Source organism: Lynx canadensis, chromosome D3, assembly GCF_007474595.2.
Source record: "Lynx canadensis isolate LIC74 chromosome D3, mLynCan4.pri.v2, whole genome shotgun sequence".
NCBI classification, from domain to species: Eukaryota; Metazoa; Chordata; class Mammalia; order Carnivora; family Felidae; genus Lynx; species Lynx canadensis.
Window position 1 is genome coordinate 61,840,135 of NC_044314.2, and position 17,759 is coordinate 61,857,893.

Below are 17,759 nucleotides of genomic sequence, written 5' to 3' on the forward strand. Positions count from 1 at the left end.
GGGTGCTTCTTTCAACAGGCTGCTTGGTGACCCCCCCCCCAGACCATGTCCATCCCACCTCCTGTCCCTGCCTGTCCTAAGAAGCCCCATTGGTGCACTGCAGGTTGTGCTCCCTGACTCATGTGTTAGCTGCCAGTCCTGCAGAGATGCTCTCTCCTCTTCCTTCCTGGGAGACCCCGGCAATTGCCCCTCCAACTCTAGAAGGTACCCACTTCCTGCTTAAATTAAGTTTAAAAAGGAAGAAAATTCCACATTTCTCCTCAGTTTCTGGGAATTTATGTTTGGATGTGAGTCATTGCCATTTCTATCTTGACCTTAGTAATACCTTCTCACTGCTTTATGATCCTTGTGCCCAATTGAAGATTTGGCAGTTGGTCCCTATATGTGTGTTTTTGGGGTGTAGACCTTTTTCCTCAAGACCATAATCACAAGCCATTACATGGGAGGAAAATCATGTAGCTGTAGAAAAAAGGCATTGAAAAGGGATTTAATTCCTTAACTCTTTGGCTAAGAAAACTGGCAGAGCTAATGCTATGCCTGATCGTGACTCTGTTTGCACATCACCTGCCTTCCTGCTGTGGTCAGGACGCAGTCTTCACTGCCCGGCCCCACTCTGCCCGGCTTGGCTCCTCCAGCGTTGACTTTCACCATGCCTTGTCTACCATCTAGACCTGCCTGCCTGGATCACATGATCCAGTGACCCAAAAATCCTGTGGAGGGGGGTGATGGTAGGGAGGGCAGCTCCCAGCAGGAGGAGGGGACCAGGAGCAAACAAAAGCAAGGAACTTGCATCCCCTGCCTCTCTAGATTGTAAGCCTCTGGGCTCAGACTGTGCTCACTCAAATTTTCTCTGCACTGTGACCATTTTTCAGGGTGTGGGTTATGGGTTCCTCAGGTGTCTCACTCAGTGCTTCCCCACCCCAGCGCCCTGCCTCTCCCACGTGGGTTTCTCCAGGGGACAACAGCTGGGGGGAGGGAAACACTAACTTAAAAATGACACACAGTCATTCGTCATACACACTGACAGGTTTCAGATGCTTTATCCAATAGAGGAGGTAGATGACTCTGTGCGTGCATGTAGAGCATGAGTTTCATAATCTGTAAAATGGAAAATGATGCTCCCAGAGTTGTCAGGGGACCGTACGAGTTACAAGGCGTGTGTCACTGCTGTTCTGACGGAACCGTGACTTCAGAATGCACAGCACTTGTTCTTCCTTGAGTGTTACGGATGAGGACAACACTTGAAACGTGGCTAGTGAGAGTAAAGAACTGACTTTTTAGTTTTGTGAACTAGCATTTAATTGAAATTATTTAAATTTAAACAGTTACATGTAGCCAGTTCGTACCGTGTTGGGCAGAGCAGTTACAGAGCTTTCCAGCTCCGCCTTTTTATTTACAGTATGATGTCCATCTCAGCCGCAAGTTCATTGCCACATATTAGGGCGGACGCACAGCTCCTCTGAGCAAGTGGTTTCCGGGAGCACTTAGAGGCCAAGCTGCTCTCCTGCTCTGCTGCCTGAAGACCACGACTGACAACATACCAGATGCCGCAGGAGGACATGAAACGTTTCTTGTTTTCCCTTCATTTATCCTTCTTGATAAAAACATACTGTCTTCAGGCCCCCTTTTTCTCTAGTACGGACATGTGCATAGCATGAGAACCCGATAGAAAAACCCTCCACAAGGCCTTGCGTTCCCACACAGAACAGGTGTTTGCTCAGCGCCTGCTGCGGACCAGGCCCTGGTGACAAGGCCGAACACAGGGCAAAGGCCCCACTCCTGGTGAACCTGGGCTTGTTACATGACAGTTGGAGACACATACCAAGTACTCTGTGCACCAAGCCCTGGTGTGTAAGCTTTAGAGAGGGTATGTTCTTTACTCTTGAGAGCGGCTCCAGGAGGCATAAGCAGAGGCTGGCCCTGCAGGGACACCGGCTCAGAGGTGGCGTCTGTGGTGCATAAACCAGTGCCCAAATGCCCCCACATGCTGTGCCGAGCCTGTGTGGATGGATGGAGGGCAAGGAGGACAAAGGGAAGAAGTAAGGGTGCCTTCCCTGGTTCTTGGCCTGAGCAGCTGGGTACTGACGGTGCCTTTTGTTGAGCTGGATGTGAGGAGGGACAACCAGGCTAAATGTTGAGATGTGTTTCTCTTGTGCAGGTTCCTAACAGGAAATAGGTGGCTTGCTCAAGTGAGGATGGCTCAGGAGGGCCTGTCTACCGAGGACTAATTATAGAGGAGGGAGCTGGGGATAGGGGCCCACTCTAGCCAGCGCAGGGGGTACACAGCCTCAGTCCTGGGCTGCCCGTGTTCTTACAGGGTGCGTGGGTCGCAGAGCATGAAGGAGAAGGTGTGGCCCACCCATGGCTCCTGGGCCAGAGACCAGGATGGAAAGGGCCTCTGAGGAGAAATGGCAGCTCCTGTGGAGCCCGAATGGTGGGTGGACACAGTTGTCACCTTCTCTGCAGCTCAGAGGAGGCCAGGCTGGGTACAGACCTGGGAGGTGTCAGCTGTGGGTGACATTCAGTGTCTTGGGTCCAGTGAAGCAGTCCACGCCAGCCACAGCATTACTGGTGGGAGAGCTAAAGCCTGAGTCCTGGGTCCTGCTCCCTGGCCAGGATTCCACCTTCTCTTCTCTATCCTTTGTCTTCAGCCTTTTCTCCTCCAGACTAAAGTTAGAGCAGAGTTTAGCTTTGTGTTATAAAATCTGTTCCCCGGTGTTCTTCTCTCATATTTCTCCACCTGACCCACTCACGCTCCTTGATGCTTTCCCAAAACTCCTATGTTGAGGTGTCACTTCGTGTTTTCTAAGTCCTGCTAAGTAGGCTAGCAGACAGAAAAGCAGATGGTCTCTTGTAGACTCTGCTTCTGATTGACCCAGAGAAACCATAATGAAATCTCTTTGCTGTGTCTGCTTTGTCTTTAATGGGACCGGAAGCAGTTTGAAGCGCTTTGTCTTGAGTTCTTGGTGAGTTTTCTCAGGCTGAGCTCCTGTCCGCCACAGGTTCATTGCTGAAGAGGCTGCAGCCGCCGGGGCCAAGTGTGTGCTCACCCCCAGCCCCACCTGGATCGTCGACCCCATTGATGGCACCTGCAACTTTGTGCACAGGTGAGCATAAGCACGGATGACCCCCATTCCGGTGCCTAAACTGTCCTCAGAGCCCTCCAAGACTTTGTCTTTTCCAAAACAGCATTTTTTGAGGCAGGAGTATATAAACTTCTAGTAGGTTGATAGTCTCATTAAAAAGGTGATCATGTATTGATTTTTTTTTTAACTGTTTTAAAAATGTTTTTTATTTATTTTTGAGACAGAGAGAGACAGAGCATGAGCAGGGGAGGAGTAGAGAGAGAGGGAGACACAGAATCCGAAGCAGGCTCCAGGCTCTGAGCTGTCAGCACAGAGCCCGACGCGGGGCTCGAACTCACGGACTGTGAGATCACGACCTGAGCCGAAGTCGGACTCCCAATCGATTGAGCCACTCAGGCGCCCCTATCATGTGTTGATATTTTTTACAATAAGGTTTTCCGTATTTCCTTCTTTTCCTTATTGTGAAATACTCTCAGCATGTAGGAAATCTTCATTTGTTTAAAAATGTTGTGTCTGCCATCTTTAAAATGTTGGTTTAAATTAAGAACCCCTTAAGGAACCCCTGGAGAAACAAGCAGGGTTATAAGACAAGTGTGTGCAGTCCAGCAGCTGCAGGAGCACGGGTCTGGACAGCAGCCCCTGAGGGGTGGCCTTCCAGAGCTGTCTTCAGAGGTGGGAGCAGACCTCATGCTACCGTGAGGTGGCTGAGGAACCCACTGGCAGCGGGCCGGGCCTAATCTGACTGAGTAAATAACAGCCAAAGAGCACTCCGTTTCAGGGAGGTCAGAGAGGCCCTTGGGGAGAGGGGGAATGAGCTGCAGAGCTCGGGGAGGGGATAGGGATGTGGCTTCTGCTCCAGAAGCTCTGACCGATGGGATGGGCATCAGAGCTGTCCAAGGACACAAGGGCACCGAATGTGACACGGTTTCCACAGACGGTTGGTTCTCTGACGTGAACATGCATAGGGCCCCCGGAGAGCTGGCTGGCACAGGTTCAGGGCCCTGCCTGGGTCCCCGTCCAGGTTGGGCAGCCCATGGATGTGCATTCCTCACAGGCATACAGGCAACGCCAGCAGTGCGGGACCACACTTTGAGAGCCCCTTCCACAGATGACTAGGAAATACTCTGTTTCCTTACGTAAAGTGAAAAAGCATGAGCACATCCAGACTGGTGGGGTGGGAGGGGCTTTCCTCTGTGTTTTGCCTCAGATAGTGTGTTTATGTGTAAGTACGTAAAGTAATCCTGATCCATCATGTTAATCATCATCCTTTTCTTAACCCCTCACTGTGGGTTATCTTGAGAATTTAGTCTGTCATACCCACACATTGCCTTTTGAGGCAATGGAATAGTGCCATCTGGTGACAGCAGCAGTGTCACCAGCCTAATTTGAAGCACAACAACCGCCCCACCCTGGGCAGGAATTCGCGTGGAGCCTCGGGTCTCCCCTTGTAGGTGTGTTTCACTGAGTGGAGCTCCTGTTCTTCTGTCTCACTTGTCATTGAAGTGTGCTGGTAGTGGGGACAGGACGGGCTGAGCCCCATCGTGTGGTGAAGGCCACACATCCACCAGTGGGCCTCTCCTGGGTCCCAGTGGTCCCTGGGCCACGCAGAACATGGAACCAGATAGACAGCTTGGAGGAGAGCATCATTTGGAAAACCAGCTGTGGTGCTGGTCGTCAGGTTCCAGGACACCTTCAGGGGCCACAGCGTAGTGATTCTTGTGGCCTAAAGACATCGGACGCCTTTGGCCACTGCAGCTCAGATAGGATCTGTTCATTCTCTTGTCCAACAGTGTCAGGGCTGAAGCATGTGAGAGAGAGCTTTCTGAGATACCTAAAGTGGAGCCTGGCGTGCCGTGTACTTGCTCAGCGAGCCACCCGCCAGATGGCCACGCCGACTGCTGCAGCCTCAGTCAGGGCTCACGTCTGTGTGGGACTGGTTTCATAGTTTTCCTGGAGGTTAGTAGTGCCCAGCTTCTTCCTACTTGCTGGTAAGCTCTGCTGATCTTCACATAAAAGAGAGATTATTTCCAAGAGGTACAGCAGCAACAACAAAATCATAAAAGTGCAGGCAATCTGCGATGTCACAGCCCGCCTCTGACGGCTATGGCCCATGCCTGCATAGGACCCAGGGTGAGGAGGGGCACTGTTGTCACCCAGACCTGGCCTCTGGGTGGAGGCTGTGATGCCCCCTCCTGGGGGCCCCTCCTCACCTCAACTGGGACATGGGTCTGGCCTTTTGGGAGGTCCCTACTGTCTCTTATGTCTCTGAGAACCAGCAAGCTGATTATTAAAATCCCTCTCAATTGGGTACTCGATGGTCATTGTTGAATTACATCAATCTTACATGACTTTCAGAATACTGCTTTCTTTCAAGGTCAGCTATCTTACAACATGGTCAGTTAAGCCTATTTGTCTTGGAAGCAGTTAGTGAAGTTGTGGGAAGTAATTTTTAAAAAAAACAAACCCACCCACACTGTATAAAGTTCTTTCTGTGCCTCCAGTGACGATGCTACGTAGCCACACAGAGGTTCCTAAGAGTTTGCATGAGACCATTTATATTTTAGAGTGTAAACCATTCTGTTTTTCTTTGCAGATTTCCCACCGTGGCAGTAAGCATTGGATTCGCTGTAAACCAAGAGGTACATGGTGGGTGGGTCCCCCCGGCCAGTGGTCCTGAGCCCCTGGGGCCTGGTTTAGCACCTTCCTTTTTGGGTTCCATCCCAGTACTCCTGTTTTCCCGTCTTTGTCATGTGCCTTAATCATGACTAGTAAATTCAAGCATGTGTTTTTCAAATCCAAGAAAGTAAACAAATGAAAACTGGTTTTGGGGTGTGCAGGTTTGGGACTCCATGGCCAGCCCACCCCCGTGGTGGCTGACCCTTGTTCCCACCATGGTCTTTCTGTGATGCTGCTGGAGAAGCATGGAAAGGGAAGTTCTGAGCAAATGGTCCACATTAGTCTCCCTCTGACCGCTGGGGCGTGTGACCTAGTCACACACAGAAGAAACTCCTATTTTTGGAGGACATTTTTAATCCCAGTATTTCATTAGTTCTTCCTCATCCTTCTCTAGCTATCAGCATGAGAACGAGACTGCTGCAGGGTTCCCATCACCCGTAGAGCTACGCAACGTCACAGGACCATAGGATACATAAAGGCGTTAATCAATTTAAGCAGTGACACTTAACACTTCCTGTGCAGTCACCACAGTTATATTTAAATAGGACGGGGGGTTCGTATTTTCCAAAAGCAGCCCTCCGCCAGAGCACTGTTTTCTCTTCTTCACCCTCAGTGCCAGCATCAGTTCTCTAGCATGGAAACTGAGAGAAGTTTGTACCTGTGTAACAGTACTAAGGTGAAGATACCTAAAATTTTTGAAATCTGGTTAAGGAGTTAAATGCTCACTTGTCTGTTAGGTGTCATTGAGACTGAATAGGAGGCTGAGCATTAAGCTCAGAGGGTGACGCTCATGACCACGTGTCAGTAACTGGGTTTGGGGGACAAAGTGCTGTGGGTGGGCAAGGTCTCCGATGGCAAGGCCCGCAGCCCCGCTGGGCCCGGTGCGAGTGCGCGCAGGTGGTCTGGACTTGTAGTAGAGGGCTCTGGTCAAGGGGAGCGTCCCAGCTTTCCTCACCCCTCCCTCCTGCTAGCAAAGGCCTCCAGGCCCCCCAACCACCCCAGGGGCACAGGGTCTAGAGGCCCGTGTGGTTCTAGGACTACGCTTGTTTGGGAACCCCCTGAAAGCCAGGGTGAGGGGTAGGTAGGAAGATAGTGAAATATTGCTGGAAGGCCGACTGAATGATCCTCCCCAGAAAAAAACCCTCTTCCTGCCTTGCTGGGGAGTCCATTCCACTGTGGTCGAGCTCACCCCGGACTAGCTGAGACTCTCCCAAGAGATTTGGCCTGGGTCTCTCTTTGTTTTCCAGGGAAATGAAAACATGGCCAGCCCCCAGACCACACACCCTTGCTCCTGTCAACCCCAAATAGCGACCAGTTGGTAGAAGAAAGAAGACAAAGCACGTGTGTGTAGGGCAGCGTTCTGTCCCACTCTCACCTCTTCTTTTTACTGTACCTATGGGAGGCTGCTGTCTGAGGCCGAGTGGCTGCAGTTTGGCACTCCACCTGCACAGGGACACGCCCCTCCTTGGTGAATCACCTCTCCCTCTCGGCCATCCTTGACTTGTGATTCTGTCATCAGCTTTACAGATGTATTCCTAATTCTTCACAAGTCAGCAACTTTGAGGGCTTCTTGTGAGGATTAGTCACGAGTAGCCTTCCCCACCCTCCACCCCCCAAAACCAAGGCCTTTCTGAAGAATTAAGTTTTTTCAATAGCTTTCAGTTACTCACGCTTGATTATGATGTTAATTTTTAGTAAAGCTATATTAGTGTTAGTATATTTTAAAGCATGTCATTTTCAAAAAGACATGTCCAGTTTTGAATGGAGACACTAATGTTTTTCAGTTCCCTTTTGTGAAGGAGTTTCCATCACACTGGTCATAACACCAAGAACACCTTCCCCTTTGAATTACTGTCTTATTTTCTGTGTCAAATAAGCAAAGCATTTTTGTTTTCCATCCTGCCCCTGCACCCCACAGCTGGAATTTGGAGTGATTTACCACTGCACAGAGGAGCGGCTGTACACAGGCCGGAGGGGCCGGGGCGCCTTCTGCAACGGCCAGCGACTCCGGGTCTCCGGGGAGACAGGTAGGGCCTTGCGTGGCTCGTCTCAGGTCATTTCAGATTGAGAAATGTGAATGGAAAATGCCAGAATCACCATTCTGGGAGACGGTGCTGGAAGTCCCCTGCTGAGGGTTCAATTTCTTTAGGGACATTGTGTCTCTGATGACCTGGAAATCGAGCCAGTTCTGTGTCTTAATGTTTTTGTGGATGTGGCCAGGAGCTTTAAATAGTCTCATTCTGTTTTACACTCACATCTCTCATCTTCCGTGCTCAGAGAGACCCAGTCACCAGTGTGGTGTGGTCTCTAGCAGTCCAAGGACAAGGGCAGAGTCAGAAGCATGCTCTGGCCCTCAGAGCGTCCAGGTAGACATCAGTCATCCGGATGTCACCAGGGCGACATCACCCAGGTGCAGTCTGTGGCTCACCGGGTGTGGACTGGCTGCAGTTGGCTTCAGGTTCTGTGAGAAGACGGTGGCCATGGGAATGAGCTGTGTGAATCTGTGATGTTTCCACGCACCACAGCTGTGTCACCGTCGGCGCTACTCCTAAGGCAGAACCTCAGGGACACCCAGTAACTTTTATAAAGTGGCTGTGGCTACACTTACACCGCACAGAAGCACGTGTCCTTAACAATACGCTGGTTTAGGTTTTTCACGGGCTTTTCCGCCCTTGTCTCCCACTGATTAAATCCGTGATATTTTATCGCATTGTGGGACAGGTAATATAGAGGCAGAAACAGAAGAAGAGCCGCAGCCTAGAAGCAGCTAGATTAGGAGAAGACTTTGAAAGCTCCCTCATGTCCATGTGTGAGTGTGAAAAGGTAGAAAAGTGCAGTGGCTGCTAACTTGGAACTTGCACATCTCTGCAGCAGGACGTCATGAGGTACCCTCCCCGTCGTGGCTTCGGTCCGTGGGTGTCAGCACTCTGCCTTTCTTCATGGTCTCTAATTCTTCTGCCTTTTCTTCCTCCCTGCATGGCACCTGGGTGCCTAGATGGCCTCAGAGGCAATGAGGAGAGTGAGGGATGACCCTGCCTTCCCACTGCTCCTCACTGAGTGAGAACGAGTTCTCCAGCTCTGATCTGCAGCCCAAGGACAGCACTGCCATCGGGGAGCCCTTTGTGCCTGGAGCCAGCAGCCCGGCCCAGTGAGGAGCCCAAGGGGGCTCCCTCAGGGGCCTCTGAAGGTCACAAGCATGCCCAGGGAAGGGGAAAGGGAACATCACACGAGGCTTCAGACAGACGTGGGACCAGCAGGGCATGCTAACCAGTTACTGCTTCTGAGTCCCAGGGAGATTCCAGAACAGCCTCCAGCCTTACCCCATGCCTCCCTCTCCCAGAGATGTTTTGTTTGGCTGTGTAAAAAGAAGCCCTAATTGTAGGTACACATGCCAAGAGGTAACCACTCAGGCCAAATTGTGTAACTTAGTAGTGAGGAAGCCTGTCATTAAACACGCTTACGTGAACTTTGCTCTATATTTGTTTGATTAGAACACTCGGCTCCATTCACACACACTTGGCTTCCTGGTCAGCTGCCTGCGTGGCTCAGTTGTGCATGACTACTTCCTGTCCTCAGCGGGGCTCTCAGACCCACGTGGGGCTGGGTCACCTCTACATCTGGCCCGGCATCGGCCCTCCAGCTCCACGCAAGCCCTGTCATGAACCCCCTCTGCAACACAGCTGGGGCTCCCACTTCTCTCAAAACTGCCCAAGTTCTGGAGCTCCTTTTTAAAAACTTCTGACTTACAAAGAGTCCGATGTGCTGTTTTCAGTGCTGGTCATTTTGTACTCACCGGGTGACTGGATTTCTATGGAGGCAACAGAGCCACTGTCTGTTTCAGTCCCAGTTCTGCCACCTTCACTGTGAGAGCCAGCTGTCACTTAACCCCCCACCCCCGAGCCTCCGTCCTCACGTGGTTGGTGGGGTGGTGATGACGGTGACTGAGGACTCAATGCGGTTCTACAGAGAAAGCACTCAGTTAAGTCCCCGGCACGTGGTACCCAAAGATGAGCGTTGTTACCAAAGGAGAAAAGACTTTAGTCTTTGCACAAGATCATTAAAGCCCATTGTGAGGATCAGGGTACGTTTCTGGAGGAAACAGGACACCCACCACTGATCTTTCTCCTTTCCTTATTTCTATTACCTTTCCAGAATGACTTCCATTCACAAAGTAAAAAGCAAACAGAACCATATCAGATGGGGTAAAGGATTAGATTGAGGCCAAAGTTTCCTTAGTGCCTTTTTTTTTCTTCACTTCCCACCATGCAGGATTTCAAACATGTACAAAGTAGAAAAAGTACAGTGAACCCACATGACCCACCATGTGTCCAGCATTGTCAATGCAGCCACCCCTGCTTCATCCATACCCCCACCCAATTCCCACCACCACGAGCAAGTCCCGGATTCAAATCCCAGACTTAATATCACTTCTGAGTCAGCATTTCAGTATGTATCTCCAAACATACACGTGATTCTTTAAAATGCGTTATTACGTATCCCTCTAAAAATTATCAGTTATTTCTGAAGTCATTAAATATCCAGTGTTCAAATTTCCAGTTGTTTCATCCTGTGGAAAACAGCTTTTCAAAGTGCCACTCAGTTCTCAGGGTTCCTTGTGGCTCCTGGTCAGTCTTTGTCTCTCGCCTTCTCCGTGGACAGAGCTAGGAAGTTGTTTTTTAATATAAAAAACATTGTGAGTTCATACTGGTGTTTTTAATTCATATTCATGACTAGAAAGCTGTCTGTCTCCCTAACTCTTTGATCTGTGTCTCCTCTCCCCACGCTGGAACCCGTATGCGCGGGGACTTGGGGGATGATAAATTCAGTAATGTCACACGATCACTTTTCCTCTTTATCCCACAACACACAAAAGATACCAGTTTCTGAATAGCAGTACTAGCCAGCTGTCAACAAACTGTTCCCCAAAGCCCTTGCAAGGATGTTTTTCTTTTGCTTTGTATTGTCATTTAGAGTCTACAAAGTGGTTCTTTACTCCCTTTGCTTATGAGGATAATCCCTTAGATACATTTGCTGCACTTTGCTTTTAATTTAGGAAGATGTTTTTAAAAATTGATTTTGTGTTTTAACTATACAGAAAGCTACATTGTTACAGAGTCAAATCTATAAAACAAAGTGTATTCCAAGAGGTTTAGCTTCTGGCCCTGTCCTTTACCCTATTGTCTCCCTCCCCCTTAGAGATTACCATCTAAAAAGCAGTTCCATTGCTTATTTTAGGTGTACTTTTTTTTTTTCTTTTAAATAAGCAGCTGCTTCATTTGCTTTTATTCTCTGTTTTGGTATAATTTTTGGTACTTAGAAAGGTTTCTGTTTTTGTTCCAGTAATTTCCTTTATGTAAAAATGTTTCCATTCTACCCTACTCCTCTCTTTTTTGGGTTACTGTTATCAGTGACAATACTTAAGTTAGCTTGTAACTCTTCTTCCCCCTCCTCATAATGTACTCCAGTATGATTAAAACATGATAACCTTTCACTCAGTTACGACAAGGCAGTGGCTAGCTTATTGTACTAGTCACACCCTCTCCTCGTTACCTTTCCACCTCCTGATGGTTGTGCGTGTGTGTTGACAGGGCAAGTGGCCATGCATATGATGCTGTCACCCAAGAACCATCAGTTAGTGCATAGTCTTGGTTCCACAATTAGATTAGATGTGGTACCCCCACCAGTCTCTTATGCCGATGTATCTCCATTGGGTGAAGCTCAAGCTCATTCACTTGTGCAGCATTTCTCACATTTTTTGATCCTATTTATACTACTGAAAAAATTATTGAAGACCCCCAAAGAGCTTTCATTTATGTAAGTTATACCTGTTGGTATTGATATATTTGAAACTCAAGCAGAAACTTTAAAAATCCTTATTAAGTTATCTTTAAAATAACTCATTACATGTTAACATGAGTAATATATTTTTTATGAGAAACAACCATTTTTTCCAAAACCAAATTTTCATGAGTGGCATTATTTTACATTTTTTTCAAATCTCTTTATAATGTCTGGCGTAATAGAAGACAACTGGATTCTCATATCTGCTTCTGTATTCAACCTGTTGTAATGTATTATCTTGATGTATGAAGAAGATCTGGCTTTACACAGCTGAGTAGTTGGAAAAGGTGAGGAATATTTTAATAGACTTTCAGTAACTGGGGATATTCTTTGATGCCACACCAAAACTCACGAAGTGGTGGTTTCTTTAAGGTTAGTTGCAGTATGAAATGTAATGACGGTCAATGAATTTCTTTGTACTCTGTGACCATGAAATCTACTGGGCAGGTCTCCTGCTTTGAAGGGATCTTCTGTTCATGGATGATTTTGTAACATCATGCCTTGGTCATTTGGAAAATATGGGTTCACTGAGATTTTCAAGCTCTTTCAAATGTTGACCGATTTCATTGTAAACTATTAAGCAAGTTGTACTCATTAGTGTCACTACTCTCATGAGAAATCTTTAAGTGTTGGGAAGGTGTCAAACTTTCGGTAGTAGATCTAAGCCTTCCCAAATTCTAATTTTCACTTCAGAGCTTGAATTTTATCATTGGCAGCCTTAGCAATTGAAGTGATGGGCTCACTGCCTTCATCTTCAAGAAGATCTTCCAAATACCCAACTCCAAATTGCTGTTGTCTGTCTAAGCCTCCCCCGTACTTCCCATCTAAGCCTCCTTGTACTTACAGTCTAAGCCTCCCTGTACGTCCCATCTTAGCTCCCCCACAACTTCCCATCTAAGCCCCCCTGTACTTCCCGTCTAAGCCTCCCCCATACTTCCCATCTAAGCCTCCCCCTGTACTTCCCATCTAACCCCCCCACCCCCGCCAGAACTTCCGTCTAATTCTTCTTGTACTTCTCATCTAAGCATCCCTGTTCTTCCCTTCTAAGCCTCCCCTGGACTCCCCATCTAAGCTCCCCTGTACTTCCCATCTAAGCCCCCCACAACTTCCCATCTAAGACTCCTTGTACTTCCCGTCTCAGCCCCCCGTACTTCCTGTCTAAGCCTCCTTGTACTTCCCGTCTCAGCCCCCCCGTACTTCCTGTCTAAGCCTCCTTGTACTTCCCGTCTCAGCCCCCCGTACTTCCTGTCTAATCCTCCTTGTACTTCCCGTCTAAGCATCCCTGTTCTTCCGTCTAGGCCTCCCCGTAATTCCCGTCTCATCACACAGGATTGAAAAGACATTTGCCTAGGTTTTGAGGCTCAATGCAATTCGTCATTTTTGCAGCCTTTTCATTCTTAAGTAAAACCAACCCGTTTTCCCCCAGAATGTGAGTGTGGCAGAGAGGACTGCACTAGCCACCAGAACAGGGTGTGCCCTGCCTGACTTTGTCTACTCTGTGCAAATGTTAACACAGTGAAAAGGCAAGTCATGTCTTAGTAGTATTAAGAAAATTATTTTAACTTCGCAGATTCCTGGAAGAATCTCAAGGACACCCTCAGAGAATTTGTCCAGTTGGTTTCTCAGAAAGGCCTCCTGGGAACAACATTCTCTGTGTTCTTACGTGCTCACAGCAGCTTATCAGTGGCCTTTATACCTGGAGATCCATTCTTCTGGTAACAAAACACATGGCTCACATTTTCTTGTGCCGAGTGTCTTAAATTGTCTCCATCATCTTCTGGCGTAACTATGTTGTTGAAAAGTCTGAAGACAGTTTCGTTTTCTTTCCCTGATAAGGGAGTTCAGTTGTTTGCCTGAATGCCCAATAGGTTTTTTTTCTTTTTCTTTCAAGCACAGTAATTTTAATAGAGTATATCCCAGTGTTTGTTTTCAGTCAGTTTCCTAGGCACACCATGTTATACACCCTTTCTTTTTTTTTTTTTTTTAAGTTTGTTTATGTTGAGAGAGAGAGAGTGGGGGAGGGGCAGAGAGCGAGGGTGAGAGAGAGAATCCCAAGCAGGCCCCATGCTGTTGTGCAGAGCCGACTGTGGGGCTCAGACTCATGAACCTTAAGATCATGACCTGAGCTGAGATCAAGATCACTTAACTGACTGAGCACTGGGCGCCCCTTGAGTCCCTTTTTTTTTTTTTAATTTTAGAAGAGTTTTCTTGAATTATAGCTGTTAGTATTTGTTCATTTCCCAATTCTTTTGCTTCTCTTTTATCTTCTGGGTCTTCTATTATTAACTATGTTGAGTCTTCTCTGCTTATCTTTTCTATTTGTTGCTTTCTCTTTAATTCATTTTACCGGATCCACCAATTTTTTTTTTATTAATTTTACTTTTTTAATTTACATCCAAGTTAGTTAGCATATAGTGCAACAGTGATTTCAGGAGTAGATTCCTTAATGCCCCTTACCCATTTGGCCCATCCCCCCTCCCACAACCCCTCCAGTAACCCTCTGTTTGTTCTCCATATTTAAGAGTCTCTTATGTTTTGTCCCCCTCCCTGTTTTTATATCATTTTTGCTTCCCTTGTGTTCAACTGTCCTGTGTCTTAAAGTCCTCATATGAATGAAGTCATATGATACTTGTCTTTCTCTGACTAATTTCGCTTAGCATAATACCTTCTAGTTCCATCCATGTAGTTGCAAGTGGCAAGATTTCACTCTTTTTGATGGCTGAGTAATACTCCATTGACTATATATACCACATCTTGTTTATCCATTCATCAATTGATGAACATTTGGGCTCTTTCCATACTTTGGCTATTGTTGATAGTGCTGGTATAAACATTGGGGTGCATATGCCCCTTCGAAACAGCATACCTGTATCCCTTGGATAAATACCTAGAAGTGCAATTACTGGGTCATAGGGTAGTTCTATTTTTAGTTTTTTGAGGAACCTCCATACTGTTTTCCAGAGTGGCTGCACCAGTTTGCATTTTCAGCAGCAGTGCAGAAGAGATCCTCTTTCTCTGCATCCTCACCAACATCTATTGTTGCCTGAGTTGTTAATGTTAGCCATTCTGACAGGTGTGAGGTGGTATCTCATTGTGGTTTTGATTTGTATTTCCCTGATGATGAGTGATGTTGAGCATCTTTTCATGTGCCGGTTTGCCATCTGGATGTCTTCTTTGGAGAAGTGTCTATTCATGTCTTTTGCCCATTTCTTCACTGGATTGTTTCTTTTTTGGGTGTTGAGTTTGAGAAGTTCTTTATAGATCTTGGATACTAGCCCTTTATCTGATAGGTCATTTGCATATATCTTCTCCCATTCCGTTGGTTGCCTTTTAGTTTTGCTGATTGTTTCTTTTGCTGTGCAGAAGCTTTTAATTTTGATAAGGTCCCAGTAGTTCATTTTTGCTTTTGTTTCCCTTGCCTCCAGGGATGTGTTGAGTTAGAAGTTGCTGTGGCCAAGGTCAAAGAGGTTTTTGCCTGCTTTCTCCTCGAGGATTTTGATAGCTTCCTGTCTTACATTTAGGTCTTTTATCCATTTTGAGTTTGTTTTTGTGAATGGTGTAAGAAAATGATCCAGGTTAATTTTTCTGCATGTGGCTGTCCAGTTTTCCCAGCACCGCTTGCTGAAGAGACTGTCTTTATTCCATTGGATATTCTTTCCTGCTTTGTCAAAGATTAGTTGCCCATACATTTGTGGGTCCATTTCTGGATTCTCTATTCTGTTCCATTGATCTGAGTGTCTGTTTTTGTGCCAGTACTCTACTGTCTTGATGATTACAGCTTTGTAGTACAGCTTGAAATCTGAGATTGTGGTGCCTCCTGCTTTGGTTTTCTTCTTCAAGATTGCTTTAGCTATTCGGGGTCTTTTCTGGTTCCATACAAATTTTAGGATTATTTGTTCCAGCTCTGTTAAGAATGCTGGTGTTATTTTGATAGGTATTGAATTAAATATGTTGATCGCTTTGGGTAATATTGACATTTTAACAATATTTTTTCTTCCTATACAGGTGCATGGAATATTTTTCCACTTTTTTGTGACTCCTTCAATTTCTTTCATAAGCTTTTTATAGTTTTCAGTGTATAAATTTTTAACCTCTTTGGTTAGATTTATTCTTAGGTTTTTTATGGGTTTTGGTGCAATTGTAAGTGGGATCGATTCCTTGATTTCTCTTTTTGTTGCTTCATTGTTGGTGTATAGGAATGTAACCGATTTCTGTGCATTAATTTTGTATCTTGCAACTTGGCTGAATTCATGAATCAGTTCTAGCAGATTTTTGGTGGAATCTTTTGGGTTTTCCAAATAGAGTATCATGTCATCTGCGAAGAGTGAAAGTTTGACCTCCTTCTGGCCGATTTGGATGACTTTTATTTCTTTGTGTTGTCTGATTGCAGAGGCTAAGACTTCCAATACTATGTTGAATAACAGTGGTGAGAGTGGACATCCTTGTCTTGTTCCTGACCTTAGGGGGAAAGCTCTCAGTTTTTCCCATTGAGGATGATATTAGTGTTGGGTCTTGTGTATATGGCTTTTATGATCTTGAGGTATGATCTTCTATCTCTACTTTCTTGAGGGTTTTTATTTGCTGTATTTTGTCAAATGCTCTCTGTGCATCTTTGAGAGGATCATATGGTTCTTGTCCTTTCTTTTATTGATGTGATGAATCACATTGATTGTTTTGTGGATATTGAACCAGCCCTGCATCCCAGGTATAAATCCAACTTGGTCATGGTGAATAATTTTTTTTAATGTATTGTTGGATTCAGTTGGCTAATATCTTGTTGAGGATTTTGCATCCATGTTCATCAGGGAAATTGGTCTATAGTTCTCCTTTTTAGTGGGGTCTCTGTCTGGTTTCGGAATCAAGGTAATGCTGGCTTCATAGAAAGAGTTTGGAAGTTTTCCTTCCATTTCTATTTTTTTGGAATAGCTTCAAGAGAATAGGTGTTAACTCTTCCTTAAATGTTTGGTAGAATTCCCCTGGAAAGCCATCTGGCCCTGGACTCTTGTTTTTTGGGAGATTTTTGATTACTAATTCGATTTCTTTACTGGTTATGGGTCTGTTCAAATTTTCTGTTTCTTCCTGTTTCAGTTTTGGTAGTGTATATGTTTCCAGAAATTTGTCCATTTATTCCAGATTGCCCATTTTATTGGTATATAATTGCTCATAATATTCTCTTACTGTTTTTCTTTCTGCTGTTTTGGTTGTGATCTTTCCTCTTTCATTCTTAATTTTATTTATTTGGGTCCTTTCCTTTTTGATCAAACTGGCTAGTGGTTTATCAATTTTGTTAATTCTTTCAAAGAACCAGCTTCTGGTTTCATTGATCTGTTCTGTGTTTTTGGTTTTGATAGCATTGATTCTGCTCTAATCTTTATTATTTCCCGCGTTCTGCTGGTTTGGGGTTTTACTTGCTGTTCTTTTTCCAGCTCTTGAAGGCGTAAGATTAGGTTGTGTATCTGAGATCTTCCTTTTTTAGGAAGGCCTGGATTGCTATCTACTTTCCTCTTATGACCACCATTCCTGTGTTCCAGAGGTTTTGGGCTGTGGTGCTATCATTTTCATTGGCTTCCATGAACTTTTTAATTTTCTCTTTAACTTCTTAGTTAGCCCATTCATTCTTTAGTAGGATGTTCTTTAGTCTCCATGTATTTGTTACCTTTCCAAATTTTTTCTTGTGGTTGATTTCGAGTTTCATAGTATTGTGGTCTGAAAATATGCACAGTATGCTCTCGATCTTTTTGTACTTGAGGGCTGATCTTCCACCAATCTTTTTTCAACCTCCATTTCTTATAAAGTACAATCTATTCTGTTTATTTATACTTTGTTCCTTCAGTTTAATCTTCTTTGCTGAAATATTTTCTTTTCTAATTCGTTCTTAAGTTGTATCCCCTCCACTTTCTAGTTAGGCTGGTTTTTTTAGGCATTCTTTATTTATTTTATATAAAGTACCTCTGTTTTGTGGACAAATATTTCTTGTAGTCCTTGATTAACTGAAGAGATGTTCTCTTTATTCTTTTTTTGTTTTCCATGTAAGTGTATGTGTGGCTCACCCATCATTCTTTTTAGTTACTTATTTCTGCTTGAAATCTGTATTCCTGAAATGGGGAATGGCTTTTGAAGGGGTGGGGTGTGAGTTCAGGACCTTTTTGGTAGTTT

At 45.6% G+C, this 17,759-nt stretch overlaps 1 protein-coding gene across 5 annotated transcripts in view; it reads left to right on the top strand.

Annotated features, from left to right (window-relative positions):
- Window positions 1-17,759, top strand: part of IMPA2 (inositol monophosphatase 2) — a 61,061-nt gene that overhangs the window by 19,806 nt on the left and 23,496 nt on the right. For 4 of the 5 annotated variants that reach the window (XM_030292540.1, XM_030292541.1, XM_030292538.1 and 1 more), the window contains 3 exons: window positions 3,003-3,107; window positions 5,680-5,725; window positions 7,681-7,789. In XM_030292540.1, coding sequence (XP_030148400.1) covers window positions 3,003-3,107; window positions 5,680-5,725; window positions 7,681-7,789 — 260 coding nt within the window. Of the gene's footprint in view, window positions 1-3,002; window positions 3,108-5,679; window positions 5,726-7,680; window positions 7,790-13,173; window positions 13,319-17,759 lie in introns of all 5 variants that reach the window. The other variant, XM_030292542.1, reaches the window with a different exon arrangement.